This window comes from Zonotrichia leucophrys, chromosome 21 (assembly GCF_028769735.1).
Source record: "Zonotrichia leucophrys gambelii isolate GWCS_2022_RI chromosome 21, RI_Zleu_2.0, whole genome shotgun sequence".
Lineage (NCBI taxonomy): Eukaryota > Metazoa > Chordata > Aves > Passeriformes > Passerellidae > Zonotrichia > Zonotrichia leucophrys.
Window position 1 is genome coordinate 1,731,481 of NC_088190.1, and position 23,280 is coordinate 1,754,760.

Here is a 23,280-nt window from a genome sequence, read left to right on the forward strand (position 1 = left end):
TGAGGGTTGAAATTATAATGCAAATCTTTTTTTTTTTGTTCTTGTCTGCTTTTTTTTTTTTTTTTTTACATATTTACACCAGTCTGACAATAAAACGTGGACCACAGTGCAAAGCCTGGGCTGCAGAGCGCCCAGCGCCGGCTCTGGTTGTGCATGGTGGCGCGTCCACCCGGGGCCATCCCGGCAAAATCGCGGCAAAATCGCGGCAAAATCGCGGCAAAATCGCGGCAATCCGAGTGCCCGGCCGGCCCGGGGGCGCTGCAGGGGCCGTCCCGTGAGGAAGAGGAGTCCCTGGAGTGCGGTGCCCTCACAGGTGCCGCGGGCTGGGGTGCCCGTTGTGGTAGAGCTTCTGTTTGATGTGCACCATGTTCCCCGTGGGCTCCTCGTACTGCCGCGGGTGGCGCTTGCGCAGCTCCTTCAGCTTACACAGCCTGGGCAGCCACCACCAGGGCGTGTCTGCAACGAGGGACAGCGGGGTCAGCGACTGTCACCCACCAGGGCTGTGGGTGTCCCCAGGGCTCTGTGTGTGTCCCCAAAGCTCTGAGTGTGTCCCCAAAGCTCTGTGTGACCCCAGGGCTGTGTCCCCAAAGCTCTGTGTCCCCCCACCAGGGCGTGTCTGCAACGAGGGACAGCGGGGTCAGCGACTGTCACCCACCAGGGCTGTGGGTGTCCCCAAAGCTCTGAGGGTGTCCCCAAAGCTCTGTGTGTGTCCCCAAAGCTCTGTGTCCCCAGCACAGCTCACTGTCCCCAAAGCTCTGTGTCCCCAGGGTTGTATATCCCCAGGGCTGTATATCCCCAGGGTTGAGTGTCCCCAGGGCTGGGTGTCCCCAGCAGAGCTCCATGTCTGCAATGAGGGGACAGCAAGGTCAGGAACTGTCACCCACCAGGGCTATGGGTGTCCCCAAAGCTCTGTGTCCCCCCAGGGCTGTGTCCCCAAAGCTCTGTGTCCCCCCAAGCTCTGTGTCCCCCCAAGCTCTGTGTGTCCCCAGCAGAGCTCCTTGTCTGCAATGAGGGGACAGCAGGGTCAGGAACTGTCACCCACCAGGGCTGTGTGTGTCCCCAAAGCTCTGTGTCCCCAAAGCTCTGTGTCCCCAAAGCTCTGTGTGTGTCCCCAAAGCTCTGTGTCCCCGTAAGCTCTTTGTCCCCCAAAGCTCTGTGTCCCCAAAGCTCTGTGTGTCCCCAGCAGAGCTCCTTGTCTGCAACAGGGGACACCAGGGTCAGGCTCTGTCACCCACCAGGGCTGTGTCCCCCTAAGCTCTGTGTCCCCCAAAGCTCTGTGTGTCCCCAGCAGAGCTCCTTGTCTGCAATGAGGGGACAGCAGGGTCAGGATCTGTCACCCACCACGGCTCTGGGTGTCCCCAAAGCTCTGTGTCCCTTCAGGGCTGTGTCCCCAAAGCTCTGTGTCCCCCAAAGCTCTGTGTGTGTCCCCAAAGCTCTGTGTCCCCAGCACAGCTCACTGTCCCCAAAGCTCTGTGTCCCCAAAGCTCTGTGTGTCCCCAGCAGAGCTCCATGTCTGCAATGAGGGGACAGCAGGGTCAGGAACTGTCACCCACCAGGGCTGTGGGTGTCCCCAGGGCTCTGAGTGTGTCCCCAAAGCTCTGTGTGTGTCCCCAAAGCTCTGTGTCCCCAAAGCTCTGTGTCCCCAAAGCTCTGTGTCCCCCCAGGGCTGTGTCCCCAGCACAGCTCACTGTCCCCAAAGCTCTGTGTCCCCAAAGCTCTGTGTCCCCAGCAGAGCTCCTTGTCTGCAAGGCAGGGGGACAGCAGGGTCAGGGTCTGTCACCCACCACGGCTCTGGGTGTCCCCCCAAGGTTCTGTGTGTCCCCAAAGCTCTGTGTCCCCCAAGCTCTGTGTCCCCAGGGTTGAGTGTCCCTCAGGGCTGGGTGTCCCCATCAGAGCTCCTTGTCTGCAATGAGGGGACAGCAGGGTCAGGAACTGTCACCCACCAGGGCTGTGGGTGTCCCCAGGGCTCTGAGTGTGTCCCCAAAGCTCTGAGTGTGTCCCCAGGGCTCTGTGTCCCCCAAAGCTCTGTGTCCCCAAAGCTCTGTATCCCCAAAGCTCTGAGTGTGTCCCCAGGGTTGAGTGTCCCCCAAAGCTCTGTGTGTCCCCAGCAGAGCTCCTTGTCTGCAATGAGGGGACAGCGGGGTCAGCAACTGTCACCCCCCAGGGCTGTGGGTGTCCCCAAAGCTCTGAGTGTGTCCCCAAAGCTCTGAGTGTGTCCCCAAAGCTCTGTGTCCCTTCAGGGCTGTGTCCCCAAAGCTCTGTGTCCCCAAAGCTCTGTGTGTCCCCACAGAGCTCCCTGTTTACAAGGCAGGGGACACCAGGATCAGGCTCTGTCACTCCCCAGGGCTGTGTCCCCAGCAAAGCTCCTTGTCCCCAGGATTCTGTGTCCCCAGGGCTCTCTGTGTGTTCTATAAATTCATAATTTATAGTCATTTATATTTTATATACTATTTTATATTAATAATTCCTAATATTTAATATTTATAGTAAATATAGTAATTAATACTAGTTTCAAATACTAAATCATTACTAAATATAAAATATGAAATTTCTTACTAAAAATAAAAATTACTAAGTACTTACTAAATATAAAATGCTAAATTAATTGCTAAAAATTTTTAAAAATATTAAATCGTTACTAAAAACAAAATACGAAATTAATTACTAAAAATAAATACTAAATTAGTTACTAAAAATAGAATATGAAATTAACTGCTACAAATAAAAAATACTAAATCATTACTAAAAACATGCTACTAAATTACTAAAAATAAACTACTAAATAAACTACTAAAATAAACTACTAAATAATTACTAAAAATAAAACCATATGAAATAATTACTAAAAATAAATTACTACATTAATTACTAAAAATAAATACGAAATGAATTACTAAAAATTAAAACTACCAAATAATTGCTAAAAATAAACCACTAAATGAATTACTAAAAATAAAAATTCCCTTCAGCAGGGGCAGGTGAGCTCCTGGCAGCCCTGCTCTGATCTCTGATGAAATTCAGGAGTCCCAGCCCCAGAATTGCCCTCAAAGGCTGAAACCTCCCAGGAAATTCAGAATCCCAGCTCAGAAACTGCTCCTGGAGCCTGCTGGGCTTTGGGAAGATTAATGGGAAATTAATTTCATTTTTATCTGAGTTTTTAGAAAGAGACTCCACGTTTCTAATTAGAATTTCTTATGGGCCTGCAGATAAATCTTCCTGCTGCTCCTTCCCTGAGCTGGGCGCAGCAGCACCATCAGTCAGGGGCTGGAAAAATGAGATTTTTGGGCACTTTTGGAGGGAATTTCCAGTCATTCCCTCATTTTCCTGTCATTTTCTCTCCTCCAAATACAGAAACCCAGGGGCTGAGGGGGAATGGGGCAGAGGAGGCTCTGAGGGGTCTGCTGGGCCTTCCCGGGGTTAATTCAGGATTTTACTGCTCCAAACCTGGCAAATGTGCCCAAGGGTTTTTGGTTTTGGTGGCACAAGTGAATAAAAACCTCTCCACATCTGGCCAGGGGTGAGGGGTGGGAAGGGATGGAAATGGGAATAATGGAAATAATGGAAATAATGGAAATGGGAATGGAAATAATGGAAATGGGAACGGGAATAATGGAGGAGGAAAAGAGAGAGGAAGAAGAGGATGAAGAGAAGGAGGAAGAGGAGAAGATGAGGAAGAGGAGAAGGTGAGGAGGAAGATGATGAAGATGAGGACAATGAGGAGGACGGAAGGAGGAAGATGAGAAGATGATGAAGATGAGGACGATGAGGAAGAGGAGAAGATGAGGATGAGGAGGAAGATGAAGATGGTGAAGATGAGGAGAAGATGAGTAGGATAAGGAGGAGGATGATGAAGATGATGAGGATGAGAAGATGACAAAGATGAGGACGATGAGGACGAGGAGAAGATGAGGACGATGAAGATAGCGAAGATGAGAAGATGGTGAAGAAGACGAAGATGAGGAGGAGAAGATGATGAGGAGGAAGATGATGAAGATGAGGACAATGAGGAAGAGGAGAAGATGAGGATGAGGAAGAGGAAGATGATGAAGATGAAGATGAGAAGATGGTGAAGAAGACAAAGATGAGGAGGAGGAAGATGATGAAGATGAGGACAACGAGGAGGACAGGGGGAGGAAGATGAGAAGATGACGAAGATGAGGACGATGAGGAAGAGGAGAAGATGAGGACGAGGAGGAAGATGAGAAGACGACGAAGATGAGGACGATGAGGAAGAGGAGAAGATGAGGATGAGGAGGAAGATGAAGATGGTGAAGATGAGGAGAAGATGAGTAGCATAAGGAGGAGGATGATGAAGATGATGACAATGAGAAGATGAGGACGATGAGGAAGATGAGAAGATGACGAAGATGAGGACAATGAGGAAGAGGAGAAGATGAGGACGATGAGGACGAGGAGAAGATGAGGATGAGGAGGAAGATGAAGATGATGAGGATGAGAAGATGAGGAAGAGGAGAAGATGAGGACGATGAGGACGAGGAGAAGATGAGGAAGATGAGGATGACGAAGGTGACGCACCGTATCGGCGGCTGGCGCGCCAGGCGCGCACGGCGTAGTGCAGGACGCCGTCCATCCACACCAGGAACCAGCTGATGCAGAAGCCCAGCAGCAGCCCCAGCATGAGGTCGATCTCCTGCTTGGTCACATTGTCGGTCACAAAGTAATTCTCCGACGAGTCCACCACCGACTGGTCCCCGTCGTACGGGATCACGTAGTGCACGTGGTGCCTGCCGGGAATGGGGCAAAAACCCCAAAAATCAGTGAAAACTCTTCTGCTGGATTTTATCCCACCATCCCCAGCAGTGCAATTGCTGCCCTGGCTCTCTGTGCCAGCAGAGAAAAGCATAAAAAAGGAGGGAAAGCACAATGTATGGGATGATGTAGTGCACATGGTGCCTGCCAGAAATGGGGCAGAAAGGGGAAAAAATCAGTGGAAATTCTTATTCTGGTTTTTATCCCATCATCTCCAGCAGTACTGCCCTGGCTCTCTGTGCTGCTGCCAGCAGAGAGGAAAGCATGAAAAAGGAGAAAGCACAAAAAAAAAAAAGGGGAAGCACAAGTAGTGCACAAGGTGCCTGGCTAAAAATCGGGTTTAAAAGGGGGAAAAAAATCAGTGAAAACTCTTGTTTTGGTTTTTATCCCACCATCCCCAGCAGCACAATTGCTGTCCTGGCTCTCTGTGCCAGCAGAGAAAAGCATAAAAAAGGAGGGAAAGCACAATGTATGGGATGATGTAGTGCCCATGGTGCCTGCCAGAAATGGGGCAGAAAGGGGAAAAAATCAGTGGAAATTCTTATTTTGGTTTTTATCCCATCATCCCCAGCAGTACAACTGCTGCCCTGGCTCTCTGTGCTGCTGCCAGCAGAGAGGAAAGCATGAAAAAGGAGAAAGTACATAAAAAAAGGGAAAGCACAAGTAGTGCACAAGGTGCCTGGCTAAAAATCGGGTTTAAAAGGGGAAAAAAAATCAGTGAAAACTCTTGTTTTGGTTTTTATCCCACCATCCCCAGCAGCAGAAGGGCTGGCCTGGCTCTTTGTGCTGCTGGCAACAGAGAGGAAAGCATAAAAACGGAGGGAAAGCATAAAAATCCCTGAGCCTAAGCCTTTTATCCTTATTGGATATGTTATTATTAGTATTGTTATATTGCTATAATATAATTATTATGTGATATACATTTTTAATTAAATAAAAACCAACCAACCAAAAAACAAAAAAAAAAAAAAAGAAAACAAAAAAATCAACCCAAAACCCAAGAAAGCAAGCAAGAAATAAATATGAAAACCTCAAGCCCTATTTCATCCTAAACTCAGAGTCTAAATCCTTTCAAGTATGGGCAGATGACACCAGTGTGGGCACAGGTGGCACTGCCCCTGCCCAGCAGTGACCACACACCGTCCAGGTGATGTCCAGCACAGCCCTGGCACCCCCAGTGCCCCCAGTTCGGGCAGTGCCAGCCATGCCCAGTGTCCCCATGCCCATCCCTGTGTCCCTGTCCCTGTCACACCGAACAGTCCCCGAGGCCTCTGAATATTCACGAGGCTCAGGTTGCTCCGTAATCACGGCTGAGAAACGTCCAAATATTGACACAAACAAAGCTGCGCTCCAAGAACCTTCCCAGAACAGCCCCGATCCCCGCCGTGCCCCTGGCACGGGGCTGGCACCGGCCCCAGGGTGGCACCGGCCCCCATTGTCACCGGGAAAGGGCAGGGACAGGGGTGGCAGCTCTGGTGGCCGCTCTGCTCCCGTGCTGCCCAGCTGGGAACTGGGACTGTCCCTCCTCGGGCACTGGGAAATCCGGGCAGGGGAGAGGGGACCCCAAAAGGAATGGGAGGGGTGCCATGGGCACAGGCGAGCACTTCCCGTGTGCCACTGTCCCCAAACCCCTGCACACACGTCCCATGTCCCCAAATACCTGCACACACATGTCCCATGTCCCCAAACCCCTGCACACGTCCTATTGTCCCCAAACCCCTGCACACACATGTCCCATGTCCCCAAATACCTGCACACACATGTCCCATGTCCCCAAATACCTGCACACACATGTCCCATGTCCCTAAACCCCTGCACACACATGTCCCACTGTCCCCAAACCCCTGCACACACACGTCCCATATCCCCAAATCCCTGCACACGTTCTATTGTCCCCTAACCCCTACACACACATGTCCCACTGTCCCCAAATCCCTGCACACACATGCCCCATGTCCCCAAACCCCTGCACACACATGTCCCATATCCCCAAACCCCTGCACACACATGTCCCATGTCCCCAAACCCCTGCACACACCTGTCCCATGTCCCCAAACCCCTGCACACACATCTCCCACTGTCCCCAAACCCCTGCACACACCTGTCCCATGTCCCCAAACCCCTGCACACACATGTCCCACTGTCCCCAAATCCCTGCACACACATGTCCCATGTCCCCAAACCCCTGCACACACATGTCCCATGTCCCCAAATCCCTGCACACACATGTCCCACTGTCCCCAAATCCCCGTGACAGAGGTGCCACTCGTGCCCCGGGCTCTGCCTGTGATTATTTACAAGAGAAGGAGGAACCAAACAATTCCTGAGGGCAAATCCTGGGCAGCTCCAGCTGCTGCCAGGTCACCCTGTGCCACCTCCTGTCCTCAGCTGTGCCCGCCCTCAGGGGACCCAAGGAGCTGTGCCCGCCTTTAGGGTACCCCAAAACACCCCGAGCTGTGCCCATGTTTAAATATTCCAAAATTCCCTGACCTGTGCCCACCCTGACTGTGCTGGAACTTCCACTGGGGACAGAAATTGAGGGGCAGAAATTGAAGGACAGAAATTGAGGGACAGAAATCCCAGGGACAGAAATTGAGGGACAGAAATCCCAGCCCCGGCGGGGCTGGCTCTGCTCTCTGGCCAGGGTGACAGACAGACAGACAGACAGACACACAGACAGACGGTCCGTGTGTCCGCCCGGTGTCCCCAGGCCCGGCTGTGCCACACGGGAGGCTCGGGCTCTGTCCCCAGCGCTATTGTCCCCTGCGGTGACCTTGGGTGAGCGCCACCAGCGCTGCTGCTGCTGCTGCTGCAGCCACAGCACGGAGAGACAGCGGGGCTGGGACACGGGGACAGCGACGGGGACAGGGATGGGGACAGGGATGGGGACAGGGATGGGGACAAGGACAGGGATGGGGACAGCGATGGGGATGGGGATGGGCATGGGGGAGAGGGGCAGGGACAGGGACAAGGATGGGGACAGTGATGAGGATGGGGACAGTGATGGGGACAGGGACAAGGATGGGGACAGGGATAAGGAGAGAGACAGGAATGGGAACAGGGACAGGGAACAGGGATGGGGACAGCAATGGGGGACAGGGACAGGGATGGGGGACAAGGATCAGGATGAGGACAGGGACAGCAACAAGAATGGGGGACACGGATGGGGACAGAGACAGGGAGGGGGACAGGGACGGGGATGAGGACGATGACAGTGATGGGGACAGCAACGGGGACATGGATGGGGATGGGGGACAGGGACAAGGATGGGGACAGGGATAGGGACAGAGACAGGGATGGGGGGGACAGGGATAGGGATGGGGACAGCGACAGGGGCGGGGACAGGGACAGCGACAAGGATGGGAACAGGGACAGAGATGGGGGCACGGACAGGCACAGTGACAGCGACACGGACAGTGACGGGGACGGGGAGGCGCCGATGCTCGGGCTCAGCCCCGCTCCCCCGGCAGGTGACAGTGACAGTGACAGTGACAGTGACATCACGGCGCAGCTCCCGCCGCCGCAGCTGCCACATCCCGGCCCTTCCCGGGTTTGGGGCTGATCCGAGCCGGGCTGGGGGGACAGAGCCACCCGAGCCTCCCTGCCCGACCCTGGGGCCGCTCCGAGCCGGTCCCAGCACGGGCACGGGGCCCGGAACGGGGCTGGAGCCTGGCACAGGGGTTGGAGCCTGGCACAGGGGTTGGCACAGCCTGAGGTTTGGAGAGCATGGCACAGGGTTGGCACAAACTGGCACAGGGATTTTGGAGAGGCTGGCACAGGTATTTGGGAGAGCCTGGAGCCTCCACACGCTGGCACGGACAGTGCCAAGGTGCCCCAGGGATCAGCTCCAGCAGCCACATCCCTGCAGGGAGCGTGGCTGTCACCCCTGGATGCCACCCATCCCTGTCACCCCTGATTGTCACCTGTGGCTGTCACCCCTGGCTGTCACACCTGATTGTCACCCCTGGCTGCCACCCCTTCCTGAGCCAGGTGTGCCCCAGGAGCTGTCCCTGTCACCCCCAGCCGTGTCCAGGTGCCACCCCTGGCTCTGTCCTGTCCCCCCAGCCCAGCCCAGCCCAGCTCCCCTTCCCCAGCCCTGGGGGCTCCCCCATGCCCTGGGGCCGCTGCCAGCTCTGCTCCTCCTTTTTCTGCTGCTCTGGGGAGGGAAAACCCAGCCCGGACTGGTGGTGACGCCTCACCTGCTCAGGGGACACCTCACCTGCTCAGGGGACACCTCACCTGCTCAGGGGACACATTTGTCACCTCTCAGAGCTCGGGAGAACTCCCAGCTCGGCCACCAGAGCAGGGACCAGAGCTTGTCCAGCCCAGGCTCACTCAGGCTGCAAACAGAGGCTCAAACCACCCCAAAAAACTGCAAATAGAGTTTCAAACCACCCCAAAAATCCACGAATTTGGGCCCCAGGGCAGCCCGGGCAGCTGCAGGCAGCCCCAGCTTCCCCAGGCCAGCTCTGCTCAAAGATACAAAAAGAAATCACCAAAATCCTGCAAAGAACAAAACAAAATGCAAATCACCACCCATAATCTTTGGGTGGCCACCAGCTGCAAATGGGATCTTAAATAAAGTTGTGTCATCCTGTTGTAGTTTTGTTAATATTCATGGAGTAAGTTTAGGGTTAGGGTTATCATTTTAGGGTTATCATTTATAGGGTTAGCATTTATATTGAGGATTTAAAATCCTAGAGCTGTGTTAACCTCCCCATCCAACACACATGGCAAAGCACAGGTGCCACAGTGCCACCAGGATATTTTCTGAACAATCCCTTTTGCCAGGATATTTTTCTCCTGAGGAGCTGAGAAGCCGCAGAGGACAAGAAAAACAATAATTACCTGCTGCTGTGGAATGCAACAGGCGCAGCTTTGATTGGTCTCATGTGGTTGTTTCTAATTAATGGCCAATCACAGTCAGCTGTATCAGACTCTGGTCAGTCACAAGATTTTATTATCATTCCTTTCAAGCCTTCTGATGAAATCCTTTCTTCTATTCTTTTAGTATCGTTTTAATAGATCATTTTATTTTAATATAATATATATCATAAATATAATATATAATATTATATTTATTATATATATTATATTAAAAGAAAATTATTTGTTATTTTATATCTTTATATTTTATTATATATTTATATTAAATATATAAATATTTAATATATGGATATATAATAGATACTAAAATATAAATATATAAAATAATAAATCAGGCTTCTGAAGCATGGAGTCAGATCCTCATCTCTCCCCTCATCCTGGGACCCCTGAGAACACCAACACAGCACAGCTCCCTCCTCACACCTGGACCTCAAAAACACCTCCTAAAAATCCCTCCTGGCATGAACTAGAGCAAACTTTAAGCCCCTTAAAAACACTGCAAAAATAATGTTCAGCACCCCTTGTGCCCATCTTGGCACCTAATGCTTAAAAACACTGCAAAAATAAATAAAATAAATCACGTACAGCCCTTCCTGTGCCCATCCTGCTGGGCCAGGGATGCCCCTGGGTGAGCCCAGAGCCCCCAGGCCGTGGGCACAGCCTGGGCACAGAATGCCAGGGACCAACAGCAAATCCTGGGCACAGGGACAGGGGACTCACAAAGGGGAGCTGGGAGCTGGCAGTGCCATCCCAGTGCCAGGGGATGGGGATCCAGGCTGAGGATGGAGCCAGGGCAGCCTGGCAGTGCCATCCCAGTGCCAGGGGATGGGGATCCAGGCTGAGGATGGAGCCAGGACACCCAGGGCAGCCTGGCAGTGCCATCCCAGTGCCAGGGGATGGGGATCCAGGCTGAGGATGGAGCCAGGGCAGCCTGGCAGTGCCATCCCAGTGCCAGGGGATGGGGATCCAGGCTGAGGATGGAGCCAGGGCAGCCTGGCAGTGCCATCCCAGTGCCAGGGGATGGGGATCCAGGCTGAGGATGGAGCCAGGGCAGCCTGGCAGGGCTCAGCTCCCCTTCCCAGCAGAGTTTCCCCAGCTGGGGATCCCTCCCACACCCCTGGCACAGCTGGCACACAGCCCCAGCCCCTCCTGGGGGCACTGCCAGGGCCTGGGCCCACACCCAGCCTGGCTGCAGGACAGTTCCACCCTGGGGAAGGAGACAAGCAGGAGAGGAGGGCAGGGCAAACATCTCTGCCTGAGTTATTGGCTCTGCCTGGCACTGTGACCCGGCTGGGGCACAGGGAGATCATGAATTGCAGCAGCTCAGCCCAGCACATCCATCTCCATCCATCCACCCACCCCAACTCTGCCACATTTCCTGATGTTCCCCATCCCCTCCTGCCCCACACCAAGCTGCAGCTCCCTCGTCCTCCCTCCCCTCTGCTCTTTGGCAAATTCAGGTTTTTTCCTTCATCCAGCCCAGCCTGGGGAGCTGCTGCTGGCCCAGGGCCGGGCTCAGGGCTCCTGGGCAGAGAGCAGAGGGCACAGCCTGGAAACCAGAGGGTTCTAAAGGCTGCCAGGGGGGCAGCAGGGCAGGAAAAAGAGTTGGCACAGCCCAGGGAGGGTTTGGGATCTCCTGGCAGGACAAAAGGGGCAGCAGGGCAGGAAAAATCTCAGGACAGGGTGGCAGAGCCCAGGGAGGGGTTGGGAACCTCCTGGTCCTGCAGGGCAGAGCAGGACAAGGCTCAGCACAGGGTGGCACAGCCCAGAGAGGATTTGGGATCTCCTGGTGCTGCCAGGGGAGCAACAAGGCAGGAAAAAGCTCAGCACAAGGCGGCCAAGCCCAGGGAGGGGTTTGGGATCTCCAGGGGGACAGCAGGGCAGGAAAAAGTGGTGGCAAAGCCCAGAGGGAAGTTTGGGATCTCGTGGTGGTGCCAGGAGGGCAGCAGGGCAGGACAAAGATCAGGATGAGGTGACACAGCCCAGGGAGGGTTTGCGATCTCCTGCTCAGGGAGGAGCAGCTCCCAGCCAGCTCTCGGAGCCTCCTGAGCTGCCCCTCCTGGCAGCTGCTCCCACACACCTGAGGCAAAGGATAAACTTTGCTTTTTGCCTCCTCTCCCACCCGGTCTCGGCAGTTTGGGAGGGTTTTTGTGCCCTCTCCAGGAAATGGGCCTGTGCTGGCTGTGGGCAGTGCCAGGGCCGGGTTATCTGCCCCCAGAGCAGCCCTGCAGGCACAGAGGGGGCTCAGAGGGTGACCCTGGCACCTCCCCAGCCCTGGGGACACCCAGAGAGCCCTGGCACTGCTCTGCCACCCCAAACATCCCAGCAGCTCCTTCCCACCAGCACTGAAACAAGCCGGGACCAGCTACAGGAAAACTGGTGGGACAAGCAGAGGAAAACTCTCAAAACTAGGGAAAACATCAAGAAAAAACAAAAAAATACCAGCTCAGAAAAAGCAAATCCTTGCCAAAATCAAGGGGGAGACACTCTGGAAGTTTTTTGCCTTTGAAATTTGCCCTGAGAGGAGGAGCCCCAGGAGCTGAGGGCGCTGCCACAGGCCGGGCCTGCTCCTGGGCCTGAGCGGAGTCCAGAGCAACGTGAGGAACAATCCCACAGAACAGGACAAAATTCACCTCCCCATATTTATATTTTTATAATTCTGGGCCTAAACAGAGTCCAGAGCAGCATGAGGAACAATCCCACAGAACAGGACAAAATTCACCTCCCCATATATATTTTTTTAATAATTCTGGGCCTAAACAGACTCCAGAGCAGCACCAGGAACAGTCCCACAGAGAAGGCCACAATTCACCTCCCCATATTTATATTTTTATAATTCTGGGCCTGAACAGAGTCCAGAGCAGCATGAGGAACAGTCCTACAGAACAGGGTGGAATTTCACCTCCCCATTATATATATTTATAATTCTGTTCAGCCCTGGGCCTCAACAGGGCCCAGAGCAGCACCAGGAACAGTCCCTCAGAGAAGGCCAAACTTCACCTCCCTATTATTTATATTTTATAATTCTGTTCAGCTTTGGGCCTGAGCAGAGTCCAGAGCAGCACCAGGAACAGTCCCACAGAAAAGGGCAAAATTCACCTCCCCAGTATTTATATTTTTATCATTCTGGGCCTGAACAGAGTCCAGAGCAGCATGAGGAGCAGTCCTACTGAGAAGGTCAAAATTCACCTCGCATATCTATTTTTTTATAATTCTGTTCATCCCTGGGCCTCAACAGACTCCAGAGCAGCGTGAGGGAGCAGTCCCACAGAGCAGGGTGGAATTCACCTCCTCAGTATTTATATTTTATAATTCTGGGCCTGAGCAGAGTCCAGAGCAGCGTGAGGAGCAGTCCCACAGAGCAGAACAAAATTCAACTCCCCGTTATATATATATTTATAATTCTGTTCAGTCCTGGGCCTCAACAGACTCCAGAGCAGCACCAGGAACTACAGGAACTACAACCAGTCCTATAGAGAAGGTCAAAATTCACCTCTCCATATATATTATTTTTATCATTCTGGGCCTGAGCAGAGTCCAGAACAGCACCAGGAGCAGTTCCATAGAACAGGATGGAATTCACCTTCCCATATCTATTTTTTTATAATTCTGTTCATCCCTGGGCCTGAACAGACTCCAGAGCAGCGTGAGGAGCAGTCCCACAGAGCAGGGTGGAATTCACCTCCCTGGTATTTATATTGTATAATTCTGGGCCTGAGCAGAGTCCAGAGCAGCACCAGGAGCAGTCCACAGAGCACACAATTCAACTCTCGTTATAATATATTTATAATTCTGTTCAGTCCTGGGCCTCACAGACTCAGAGCAGGTGAGGAGCACTCCCAGAGAGAAGGACAAAATTCACCTCCCCAGTATTTATATTTTTATAATTCAGTTCAGCCCTATGATTCTGGGCCTGAGCAGCCTCGGAGCAGGCAGATCCCAGTTCCCAGCCGAGCACTCCAGGGATGGATAAGGCCCCAAGATGCTGTTTGGGAGGATGAGGAAGGCGTTTGTCCAGACATAAAGTTGTGCACAGCACTCCTGAAGCACAGCCCGGCCTCCTCAGCGTGCTGTGTCCAGCAGGAAAAGCCACAGGGGATGAAAATCTGACCAAAGATTGATTGCAAAGCCACCAAGTGACTGTCCTAGGCGGCCACATCCCGGCCTGGACAGGGATCCTCTCATTTCTCCATTCCATTTCTGAGCCACAAAGCCAGCACCAACTGCAACACCCAGACCACAAAACAGGCTGGGGAACCACAAAAGCCACAATGACAAACGCTTAAATCGAAGTTTCTCACTCCCCCAGGGCTCCCAAATGCCTGTGCACAAAGGAAAAGGCACTCAGAGCCCACGGAAAACTCTTCTTCCAGAAAATAAAAAACCAAAACAAATTTTAAAGACAACAACAAACAGCACCCCCTCCTTCACCCTGCTCATGCAGGAGCCGCTGGGGAAGGTGAGGCACGGCCAGGATGCAGAAATGGTGGCACAGCTGCCTCCGTGTCCCTGACACCTCGTCCCCAGGTGGGCAGGGCGGGCACGGGGGATGCTCTGCAGGCAGAACTCACCTTCCACAGTTGCAGTGACAAACTCGGTCCTCCCCTCGGAGGTGCGGTAGGATGTAATTGTGGAATCTGTCCAGCAAGGCGTTCATGTCCATCAAGCAAGCTATTGCCTGTAAGAGCCCACAAGCGAGGCACGGGGTCAGCGCCGGGCGCTGGGGTAAAACATCCACTCCAGTTCGATTGCCGGGCACCGAAGCAGCCATCGGGAGAAGATGCGCGTGTGGAGGGACACACGGACACACGCGGAGGTGCTCGGGCTCGGGGACAGCGCGGGGGGAAGGTGGAGAGGAGGCGGGGGGGCGGCGGTGCTGATGGAGAGGAGGAGGAAGAGGTGGTGGTGGGGGGGGGGACACACCACGGATGGGGAGGGGAGATAAGCAAAAAATCTCTTACCATAACGATAGAGGCGCCCAGGATCATGAAAATCATGGTGTTTGCATTCATGGACATCAAGAGGGAACGGCCAGCGGTGGGGTCCGTGCGCCCGCAGCCCGCGGAGCGGCGGCCGCGCTATTCCGCAGCGCCGAGCGCGGGGCGCATCGCGCTCGCTGCCCGCACGCTGCGGTGCGGCGGGGGGCGGCGGGGCGGCGCGGAGCCCCCCGCGCACACCGCGCACCGAGCGCTCCCCCGTGCCGGGGACGCCGCGGGGCTCCCGCGCCCTGCCCGCCTTATGTTTTTATAATTCTGAAGGTGGATGTGATAGGTAAAAAAAAAAAAAAAAAAAAAAAAAAAATTAAAAAATATTTTTTTAAAAAATTAAAAATAAAAATAATAATAATAATTCCGGCCCCGGGCTCCCCCCGGCCGCGGTGGCGGCGGGTGCGCGGCTCCGGGAGCGGGCACACGCCGGTGCAAGCACAGCCTTCATGCAGCAACTGGGAAGCGAGGCAGCCAAAGCCGGGGTGGGGGGGAGAGGCTGGGGGAGGAGGAGGCAGGCTGCAAAAAAATCACCCACTCCGGGGGAGCCTCATCGCATCCTCCCCGCCGACCCTCCCCAAAATCATCCCCGCTGCCGAGCGCTGCTAAATAAAAATCGGCGATAAAAAATAAAATAAAATAATACCCCAGCCCCCAAATCACCGCGCCCACCCTCACCACCTCACCCCCAAAAAATAACCAAAAAAAATTCAGCCCCACAAGCCCTCCCGGCTCGGGGCTGCGCTGTCCCCGCGGGCAGCCCCCGGGCCGGCCCCGCTCGGGGGAGGGATGCGGGATGCAGGGAGGGATGCGGGATGCAGCGAGGGGGAAGATGCGCCCAAGGCAGCGCCGGCCGCCCCCTCCCCACCCCGGGCATTTACCTACGTGGGGAGGCGCTGCTCCGGGAGCGGCTCATGGCGAGCGGCGGCTCCAGCTCTGCGGGCCGGCCCTGCGGGGCTCCCCCCGCCCCGCAGCCGCACGCCGAGCCCCGGCAGCGGCGCTTGGCCGCGTTTCCAGAGCCACACGCCATCCTCACCCCGCCCTTCCTCCGCCCGGGGTCGGCCCCGGCCCCCTTTGCCCCTGCGGGACCCCTCCCCGGGCTCTCTCTGCCCGGGGGTCCGCGCTCGGAGCGGGGCGGGCCGGGGGTGCGAGCCCCGCGCTGCCCCCGGAGCCTCCTCCGCCCGCACCGAGCGCGGGCACCGAGCGGGGATCGGGGGCACCGAGCGGGGATCGGGGGCACAGAACGCGGGCACCGAGCGGGGATCGGGGGCACAGAACGCGGGCACCGAGCGGGGGTTGCGGGCACCGAGCGGGGATCACGGGCAACGACCGAGGGTGGCGGGCACCGAACGAGGGTCGTGGACACCGAGAGGGGATCGGGGGCACCGAGCGCGGGCACCGAGCGGGGATCGGGGGCACAGAGCGCGGGCACCGAGCGGGGGTTGCGGGGACCGAGCGGGAATCACGGGCAACGAGCGAGGGTGGCGGGCACCGAACGAGGGTCGTGGACACCGAGAGGGGATCGGGGGCACCGAACGAGGGTCGTGGACATGGAGCGGGGGTCCCGGACACCGAGCGGAGATCACGGGGGGATCGCTGGCACCGAGCGGGGGTCGCGGGGGTGTCACGGGCACCGAGCGGGGGTCGCGGCCCCGCGGGTTCAAGGGAGGCAGCGGAGCCGCCCGGAGCGGGGAGCAAATCCCAGCCCGGCTGGAAACGCTCCCTGGGAAAATCCTCCCTCTCTTAACCCCCCCGAAAGGCCGGGCTGGGGCGGAGGGACCCCGGCAGGGCTGGGACACCAAGGGCTTTGTCCCCTCTCTGTCCCTAAGGCCGAGGGTCCGTTTGTTCCACACCGTGCTATCGGTCTGTCCGGCTTAGGAGCTGCTGGGGAAAAATGGAAAGCAAAAAAGAAAAGAGAAGTGAGCAGGCGGTAACTTTTTGCTTGTTTGGTTGTTGTTCCTTTCACAGCGGACGGGGCGAGGTGGAGGGAGCAGCACGTGGGGAATGGGCGGCAGCTCAGCTCGGGGTCCTGCAGGGCCTCCCCTCATCCCCGCCTTCCTCACGGTGAGTTTCTCCTTGCCACAATCCAGGTGTTCCCTTTTTTTGGGCTTCTCAGTGACCGAAGCCGAGTTTGCTGCTGCTGGGTTTTGCATTTTTGCAAATTTGTTTCCCTCCTGCTCCTCAGGCCACAATCAGCCTTCTTATGTAATGACTGGTGTTATATAAACTCCATTCTTCAAGGAACAGTCATTAACCTACTACTGGGTATTGAAAATACCAAAATACTGTCACACAATTAAAATCACTAAATGGTGTCCTCAAATTAGAGCACAGATTGCATTGCAGATTTTTTTTAATTTTTTTTTTTTTAAATTAAACCACACACATGAAACATTTGACCAGCCAGGCTCTTCATGCAAAGGAGCAGCAGGGCAGGGAAGGCACCTCTTGCTTTATCCTGTCCTGAGCTCAGAAGTGGATTCTGCCGTGGAAATGCAGAGCTCGGGGAGGAGGCAGCCGGTTACTCTGCCTGCTGTAGGAAACAAAAGCGTTTCTGAAGTCACAGCTGAATAAAACAAGAGGAGGGAACAGTTTGAGGACAAGTCTCAGGGAGTTTTGTGAAGTTTTCCCACAAGCCAGGCTGGGTCATTGGCTTGGGTAAAGCCATTTCCCTCCCTGTGCTTCTGGAGCAAAAGCCACCCCAAAATCCCTGCTGTGGTTGGTCCTGGCTGCTGAGAGATCCCAAAAATCCGTGTCCTGATCAATCCTGCTGCAGGTGATCCCAAACATCCCTGTCCTGATCAATCCTGCTGCAGGTGATCCCAAACATCCCTGTCCTGATCAATCCTGGCTTTTGGGGATCCCAAAAATCCCTGTCCTGATCAATCCTGGCTGTTGGGGATCCCAAACATCCCTGTCTTGATCAATCCTGCTTTCTGGGATCCCAAAAATCCCCGTCCTGATCAATTCTGGCTCCCAAACATCCCTATCCTGATCAGTCCTGGCTGCTGAGAGATCCCAAAAATCCCTGTCTTGATCAATCCTGGCTTTTGGGGACCCCAAACATCCCTGTCTTGATCAATCCTGGCTTTTGGGGATCCCAAAAATCCCTGTCCTCATCAATTCTGGCTCCCAAACATCCCTATCCTGATCAGTCCTGGCTGCTGAGAGATCCTAAATATCCCTGTCCTGATCATTTCTGGATGTGGGGATGCCAAAAATCCCTGTCCTGATCAATCCTGGCTGCTGAGAGATCCCAAACATCCCTGTCTTGATCAATCCTGCTTTCTGGGGGTCCCAAAAATCCCTGTCCTGATCAGTCCTGGCTGCTGAGAGATCCCAAAAATCTCTGTCCTGATCAATCCTGGCTTTTGGGGACCCCAAAAATCCCTGTCCCAGCCAATCCTGGCTTTTGGGGACCCCAAAATCCCTGTCCTAATCAATTCTGGCTCCCAAACATCCCTATCCTGATCAGTCCTGGCTGCTGAGAGATCCTAAATATCCCTGTCCTGATCAATTCTGGATGTGGGGATGCCAAAAATCCCTGTCCTGATCAATCCTGGCTGCTGAGAGATCCCAAAAATCCCTGTCTTGATCAATCTGGCTGCTGAGAGATCCCAAAATCCGTGTCTGATCAATCCTGGCTTTTGGGATCCAAAAATCCTGTCCTGATCAATTCTGGCTCCCAAAAATCCTGTCCTGATCAATCCTGGCTGCTGAGAGATCCCAAAATACTGTCTTGATCAATCCTGCTTTCTGGGGTCCCAAACATCCCTGTCCTGATCAATCCTGGCTTTTGGGGATCCCAAAAATCCCTGTCTTGATCAATCCTGCTTTCTGGGGATCCCAAATATCCCTGTCCCAGCCAATCCTGGCTGTTGGGGATCCCAAAAATCCCTGTCCTCATCAATTCTGGCTCCCAAACATCCCTATCCTGATCAGTCCTGGCTGCTGAGAGATCCCAAACATCCCTGTCTTGATCAATCCTGGCTTCTGGGGATCCCAAAAATCCCTGTCCTGATCAATCCTGGCTGCTGAGAGATCCCAAAAATCCCTGTCTTGATCAATCCTGCTTTCTGGGGATCCCAAAAATCCCTGTCCTGATCAATCCTGGCTTTTGGGGATCCCAAAAATCCCTGTCCCAGCCAATCCTGGCTTTTGGGGACCCCAAACACCCCTAACAAGTGACAAACTCCAGCCTGGTCCTGGCCCAAGTGTCACCAGCTGTGGGCCAGGGACATTCTCACCTGAGCAAAGACCCGCTAATGAGTGAGCTGCCCCCACAATGGGTTTGTTAAACTCCTTCCTAATTAACAATGGGTTTGTTAACTCCTTCCTGACCACAATGGGTTTATCAAACTCGTTTCTAATTAACAATTGTCAGCACCCCCACCCTGCCCGTGGCTCCTGCTCAGCCCCAAGCTGTCACCACCACCCGAGGGGGGCACAGGTGCCCAATCTGATGCAGTGACCCACCTGCAAAACAAACTGCAAACCTCACCAAGCTGCTGCTCCAACACCCATCCCTGCAGAATTCCTGCTGGAAGTGTTTTAACAACCCAACAAACCCCAGCACGGGGAATTTTGGGTTATTAAACACCCAAATCTGACGCAGTGACCCATGTGGAGACGGGACAGGAAAACAAACTCTCCAAACCTCATCACCAGGGCTGCTCCCCGTTCCCTTGCAGAACTCCTGTTTAACTAATAAATAGCCCAAAAAGCCCAGCACGGGGAATTTTGGGTTATTAAAGATTCCCAAACCCAAATGTGATGCCGTGACCCATTTGGAGAGAGGCCAGGAGGGCTCTGGGCTGGCAGGGCTGAGTTTGAGCACAGAGCACAGAGCACAGAGCACAGCCAGGAGTGCAGAGCCTTCACTCAAACCTCAGCAGCTGCCAAGAACTTTCATAAAATATCAGAATTATAATCATTATTATCATATAATTATTGTGGTTGTTGTGTTAATCCCAATTAATATTATACTCGTTATTAAATATTTTTGTAATTTAAATTATTTGTTATAACTTCTATAATTTTATAAAAATTATTCTATCATTTTTATTATATATTTATTTTTCTATTATTTATTACGTTAACATATATTAATATATATAATAGAACATATACTCTAATATAATATATTAATATATTTATTATATTTTACCATATATTAATATATAATAGAACATATATTTTAATATAATATATTAATATATTTATTCTATTTTACCATATATTAATATATAATAGAACACATATTTTAATATAATATTTTAATATATTTATTATATTTAACATATATTAATATATATAATAGAACATATATTTTAATAGAACATATTAATATATTTATTATATTTTAACATATTAAATAAATTTAACAGTGAAAAATTTTATATATTATATATTTAGATGATATATGGCAATATATTTATATATTATAAATTTCTATATTATATCTACATATTTTTTATACATTATATACCTATATAATAGGTATATATATCTATATATATAGATATATATTATTATATATAGGTTATATATTATATATAATATAGGTATATATATCTATATATCTATATATATTATTATATCTAGATTATATATATAATATATATTATAAATTTCTATATTATATCTATATATTTTTATATATTATATATATATTATATTTTTATATATTATATGCCACAATTAATTATTGTGATTAATTGTAACAATAATCACAATTATTGTGATCCCACCCAATCACAAATTTAAATTCTTTCTATTGTCAGGAGTTTGCCCCCAATTCCCTAAATGCAGTTGAAGCCTCACAGTCACATTCACCTCACCCAAATATTCCATATTTTACCCCAAAAAGAACAGCCACAATTCCTCAGTTTCTATTCTAAAACCAGACAAACTTAAAGGTTTTTTTCATTTTTATTTGATGCTTCCAACTTTATAGCTAATAATATACAGATATTCAGTTTTTCCATTGTTCCATTCACATCCTCACAGAGTTCAGCCATTCTGTCACATTGAAATAAAATAAAATAAAAATTAAAAAAAAAAAACAAACCAAAACTGAAATATAATAAATCAAATAAATCCAAAGGCTGGAAAAATACATTATAAACTTATATTCAAGAAACATTCTCTTTATAATTAAAAACCTACTTGTAATAATTAAAGTAGGATTTAAAGAAAAAAACTTGATTTGAATTTTTAAATAGGTGGCTTTTGTGTATACTTTTAATTTTATATGTACAAGCCCAACCAGTATCTCTGCCTACCTGTGACAGAATACCTGAAAAAAAACCCCCCCAAAAAAAAAAGACACAGAAAAGGAGTTTTTAAACAAACAAACAAACAAAAAAAGATCAATATTCATTTTCCAAAATACAGTATAATCAGAACTGGAAACACATGCTCCCCTCATCTGGGTTAAGGCCTCAGAGACAGAGGTGCTTTAATAAAAGCAGACAGTGTGAAGAAAAGTCCTTCCACTTTTCTCTTCAAATTCCTGTAACAGCTCATCTATTTCATTCTCCATGTCTTCTGTGTGCTGGATCTGCAAAACAAAACATCTGAGCAAGCAAACTCCAGGGGTTGGATGGTTCAAAATCTGCAAAAATCCAATTTTGGGTTTGCTGGGGATCTCACTGGGCAGCTGCACCCAATGGGCTGGATTGAACTTTACTGAGAAACCAGAATTCCCAAATTGCTCATTTTATTGAGATTCCCAAAGGCACAGATATTCTATTTCTATTGATCATTCCCAAAGACACAGATACTCTGATTTTATTGATCATTCCCAAAGGATCAGATATTCTGTATTTATAGAACAGATATAACAGATACTCAGTTTCTATTGATCATTCCCAAAGGCACAGATACTCTGATTTTATTGATCATTCCCAAAGGATCAGACATTCTGGTTTTATAGAACAGATATTCTGATTTTATTGAGATTCCCAAAGGCACAGATATTCTATTTTTATTGATCATTCCCAAAGGCACAGATATTCTGATTTTATTGATCATTCCCAAATGATCAGACATTCTGTTTTTATAGAAGATATTCTGGTTTTATAGAACAGATATTCTGATTTTATTGAGATTCCCAAAGGCACAGAGATCCTTGTTTTATTGAGATTCCCAAAGGCACAGATATTCTAATTCTATTGATCATTCCCAAAGGCACAGATACTCTGATTTTATTGATCATTCTAAATGATCAGACATTCTGTTTTTACAGAACAGATATCCTGATTTTACTGATCATTCCCAAAGGCACAGATATTCTGATTTTATTGATCATTCCAAATGATCAGACATTCTGTTTTTATAGAAGATATTCTGGTTTTATAGAACAGATATTCTGATTTTATTGAGATTCCCAAAGGCACAGATATTCTGATTTTATTGATCATTCCCAAAGGATCAGACATTCTGTTTTTATAGACCAGATATCCTGATTTTATTGATCATTCCCAAAGGCACAGATATTCAGTTTCTATTGATCATTCCAAATGATCAAACATTCTGTATTTATAGAACAGATATTCAGTTTCTATTGATCATTCCCAAAGGCTCTGATATTTTGATTTCACTGAGATTCCCAAATGACCAGACATGTTTTTCAGGTTTTTCAGGTTTTTCAGGTGAATATTACTGTCTACTCTACAGTTGTCCAGTCTGTGAATGGAATGAGGATTTTACTGAGCAGCAGTGAAGTCCTGAAGTCTGGGAACCCCACAAATCCAAGCCAGGAGAATGTGGAAATTCACATTTTAATGTGGATTTTAATGGAATAACTGCAAATGCAGGGGTTTTCTGGAGCACAAGAAAAGGCAATTAATGGCAGCCCCAGGATTGGATCAGATTCATCATCAATGTGGAAATTCACATTTTTAACGTGGATTTTAATGGAATAACTGCAAATGCAGGGTTTTCTGGAGCAGCAGTGTCAGATTCATCATTCCTGCCTTTGTTTGGGAACCCCTCAAATCCAAGCCAGGAGAATGTGGAAATTCACATTTTAATGTGGATTTTAATGGAATAACTGGAAAATGCAGGAGTTTTCTGGAGCACAAGCAAAGGCAATTAATGGCAGCCTCAGGATTGGAGTCAGATTCATCATTCCTGCCTTCATCAGGGAATTCCACAAATCCAAGCCAGGAGAATGTGGAAATTCATATTTTAATGTGGATTTTAATGGAATAACTGCAAATGCAGGGGTTTTCTGGAGCACAATAAAAGGCAATTAATGGCAGCCCCAGGATTGGAGTCAGATTCATCATCAATGTGGAAATTCACATTTTAATGTGGATTTTAATGGAATAACTGCAAATGCAGGGTTTTCTGGAGCAGCAAGCAAAAGCAATTAATGGCAGCCCCAGGATTGGAGTCAGATTCATCATTCCTGCCTTTGTTTGGGAACCCCACAAATCCAAGCCAGGAGAATGTGGAAATTCACATTTTAACGTGGATTTTAATGGAATAACTGCAAATGCAGGGGTTTTCTGGAGCAGCAAGCAAAGGCAATTAATGGCAGCCCCAGGATTGGAGTCAGATTCATCATCAGATCCATTTGATTGGAGTCAGATTGGAGTCAGATCCATTCAATGTGGAAATTCACATTTTA

General features: G+C 50.5%; 3 protein-coding genes and 1 long non-coding RNA gene across 9 annotated transcripts in view; 1 reads left to right on the forward strand and 3 right to left on the reverse strand.

The window, feature by feature from the left end:
* Positions 1-15,820, reverse strand: TMEM240 (transmembrane protein 240). Of its 4 annotated transcripts, XM_064730876.1 has the most exons (5): positions 15,524-15,820; positions 14,619-14,909; positions 14,229-14,335; positions 4,537-4,745; positions 1-456 (listed from the first exon to the last, which is right to left on the reverse strand). In XM_064730876.1, the coding sequence occupies exons 2-5, from the start codon at positions 14,673-14,675 to the stop codon at positions 308-310; spliced, it is 522 nt and encodes a 173-aa protein (XP_064586946.1). In that variant the 5' UTR covers positions 14,676-14,909; positions 15,524-15,820; the 3' UTR covers positions 1-307. The 4 variants fall into 4 exon arrangements, with proteins under 4 accessions (XP_064586946.1, XP_064586948.1, XP_064586947.1 ...); XM_064730878.1 differs by lacking the exon at positions 14,619-14,909 and having other exon boundaries at positions 15,528-15,819; XM_064730877.1 differs by lacking the exon at positions 14,619-14,909 and having other exon boundaries at positions 15,524-15,819.
* The window catches only part of FNDC10 (fibronectin type III domain containing 10), a 134,991-nt gene that overhangs the window by 77,186 nt on the left and 34,525 nt on the right, over positions 1-23,280 (reverse strand). The gene's annotated exons all lie outside the window — the stretch shown is intronic.
* Positions 14,373-23,246, forward strand: LOC135456778 (uncharacterized). Of its 3 annotated transcripts, none has more exons than XR_010442606.1 (3): positions 14,373-14,473; positions 16,611-16,706; positions 22,280-23,246. It is a non-coding gene; the product is annotated as an uncharacterized LOC135456778 (long non-coding RNA). The 3 variants fall into 3 exon arrangements; XR_010442607.1 differs by having other exon boundaries at positions 22,289-23,246; XR_010442608.1 differs by having other exon boundaries at positions 22,323-23,246.
* SSU72 (SSU72 homolog, RNA polymerase II CTD phosphatase) overlaps positions 20,536-23,280 on the reverse strand; it is a 31,821-nt gene continuing 29,076 nt past the window's right edge. The window contains exon 5 of the mRNA XM_064730875.1: positions 20,536-21,204. Within this exon, the coding sequence (XP_064586945.1) occupies positions 21,103-21,204 (102 nt within the window). The 3' untranslated portion in view covers positions 20,536-21,102. The remainder of the gene's footprint in view (positions 21,205-23,280) is intronic.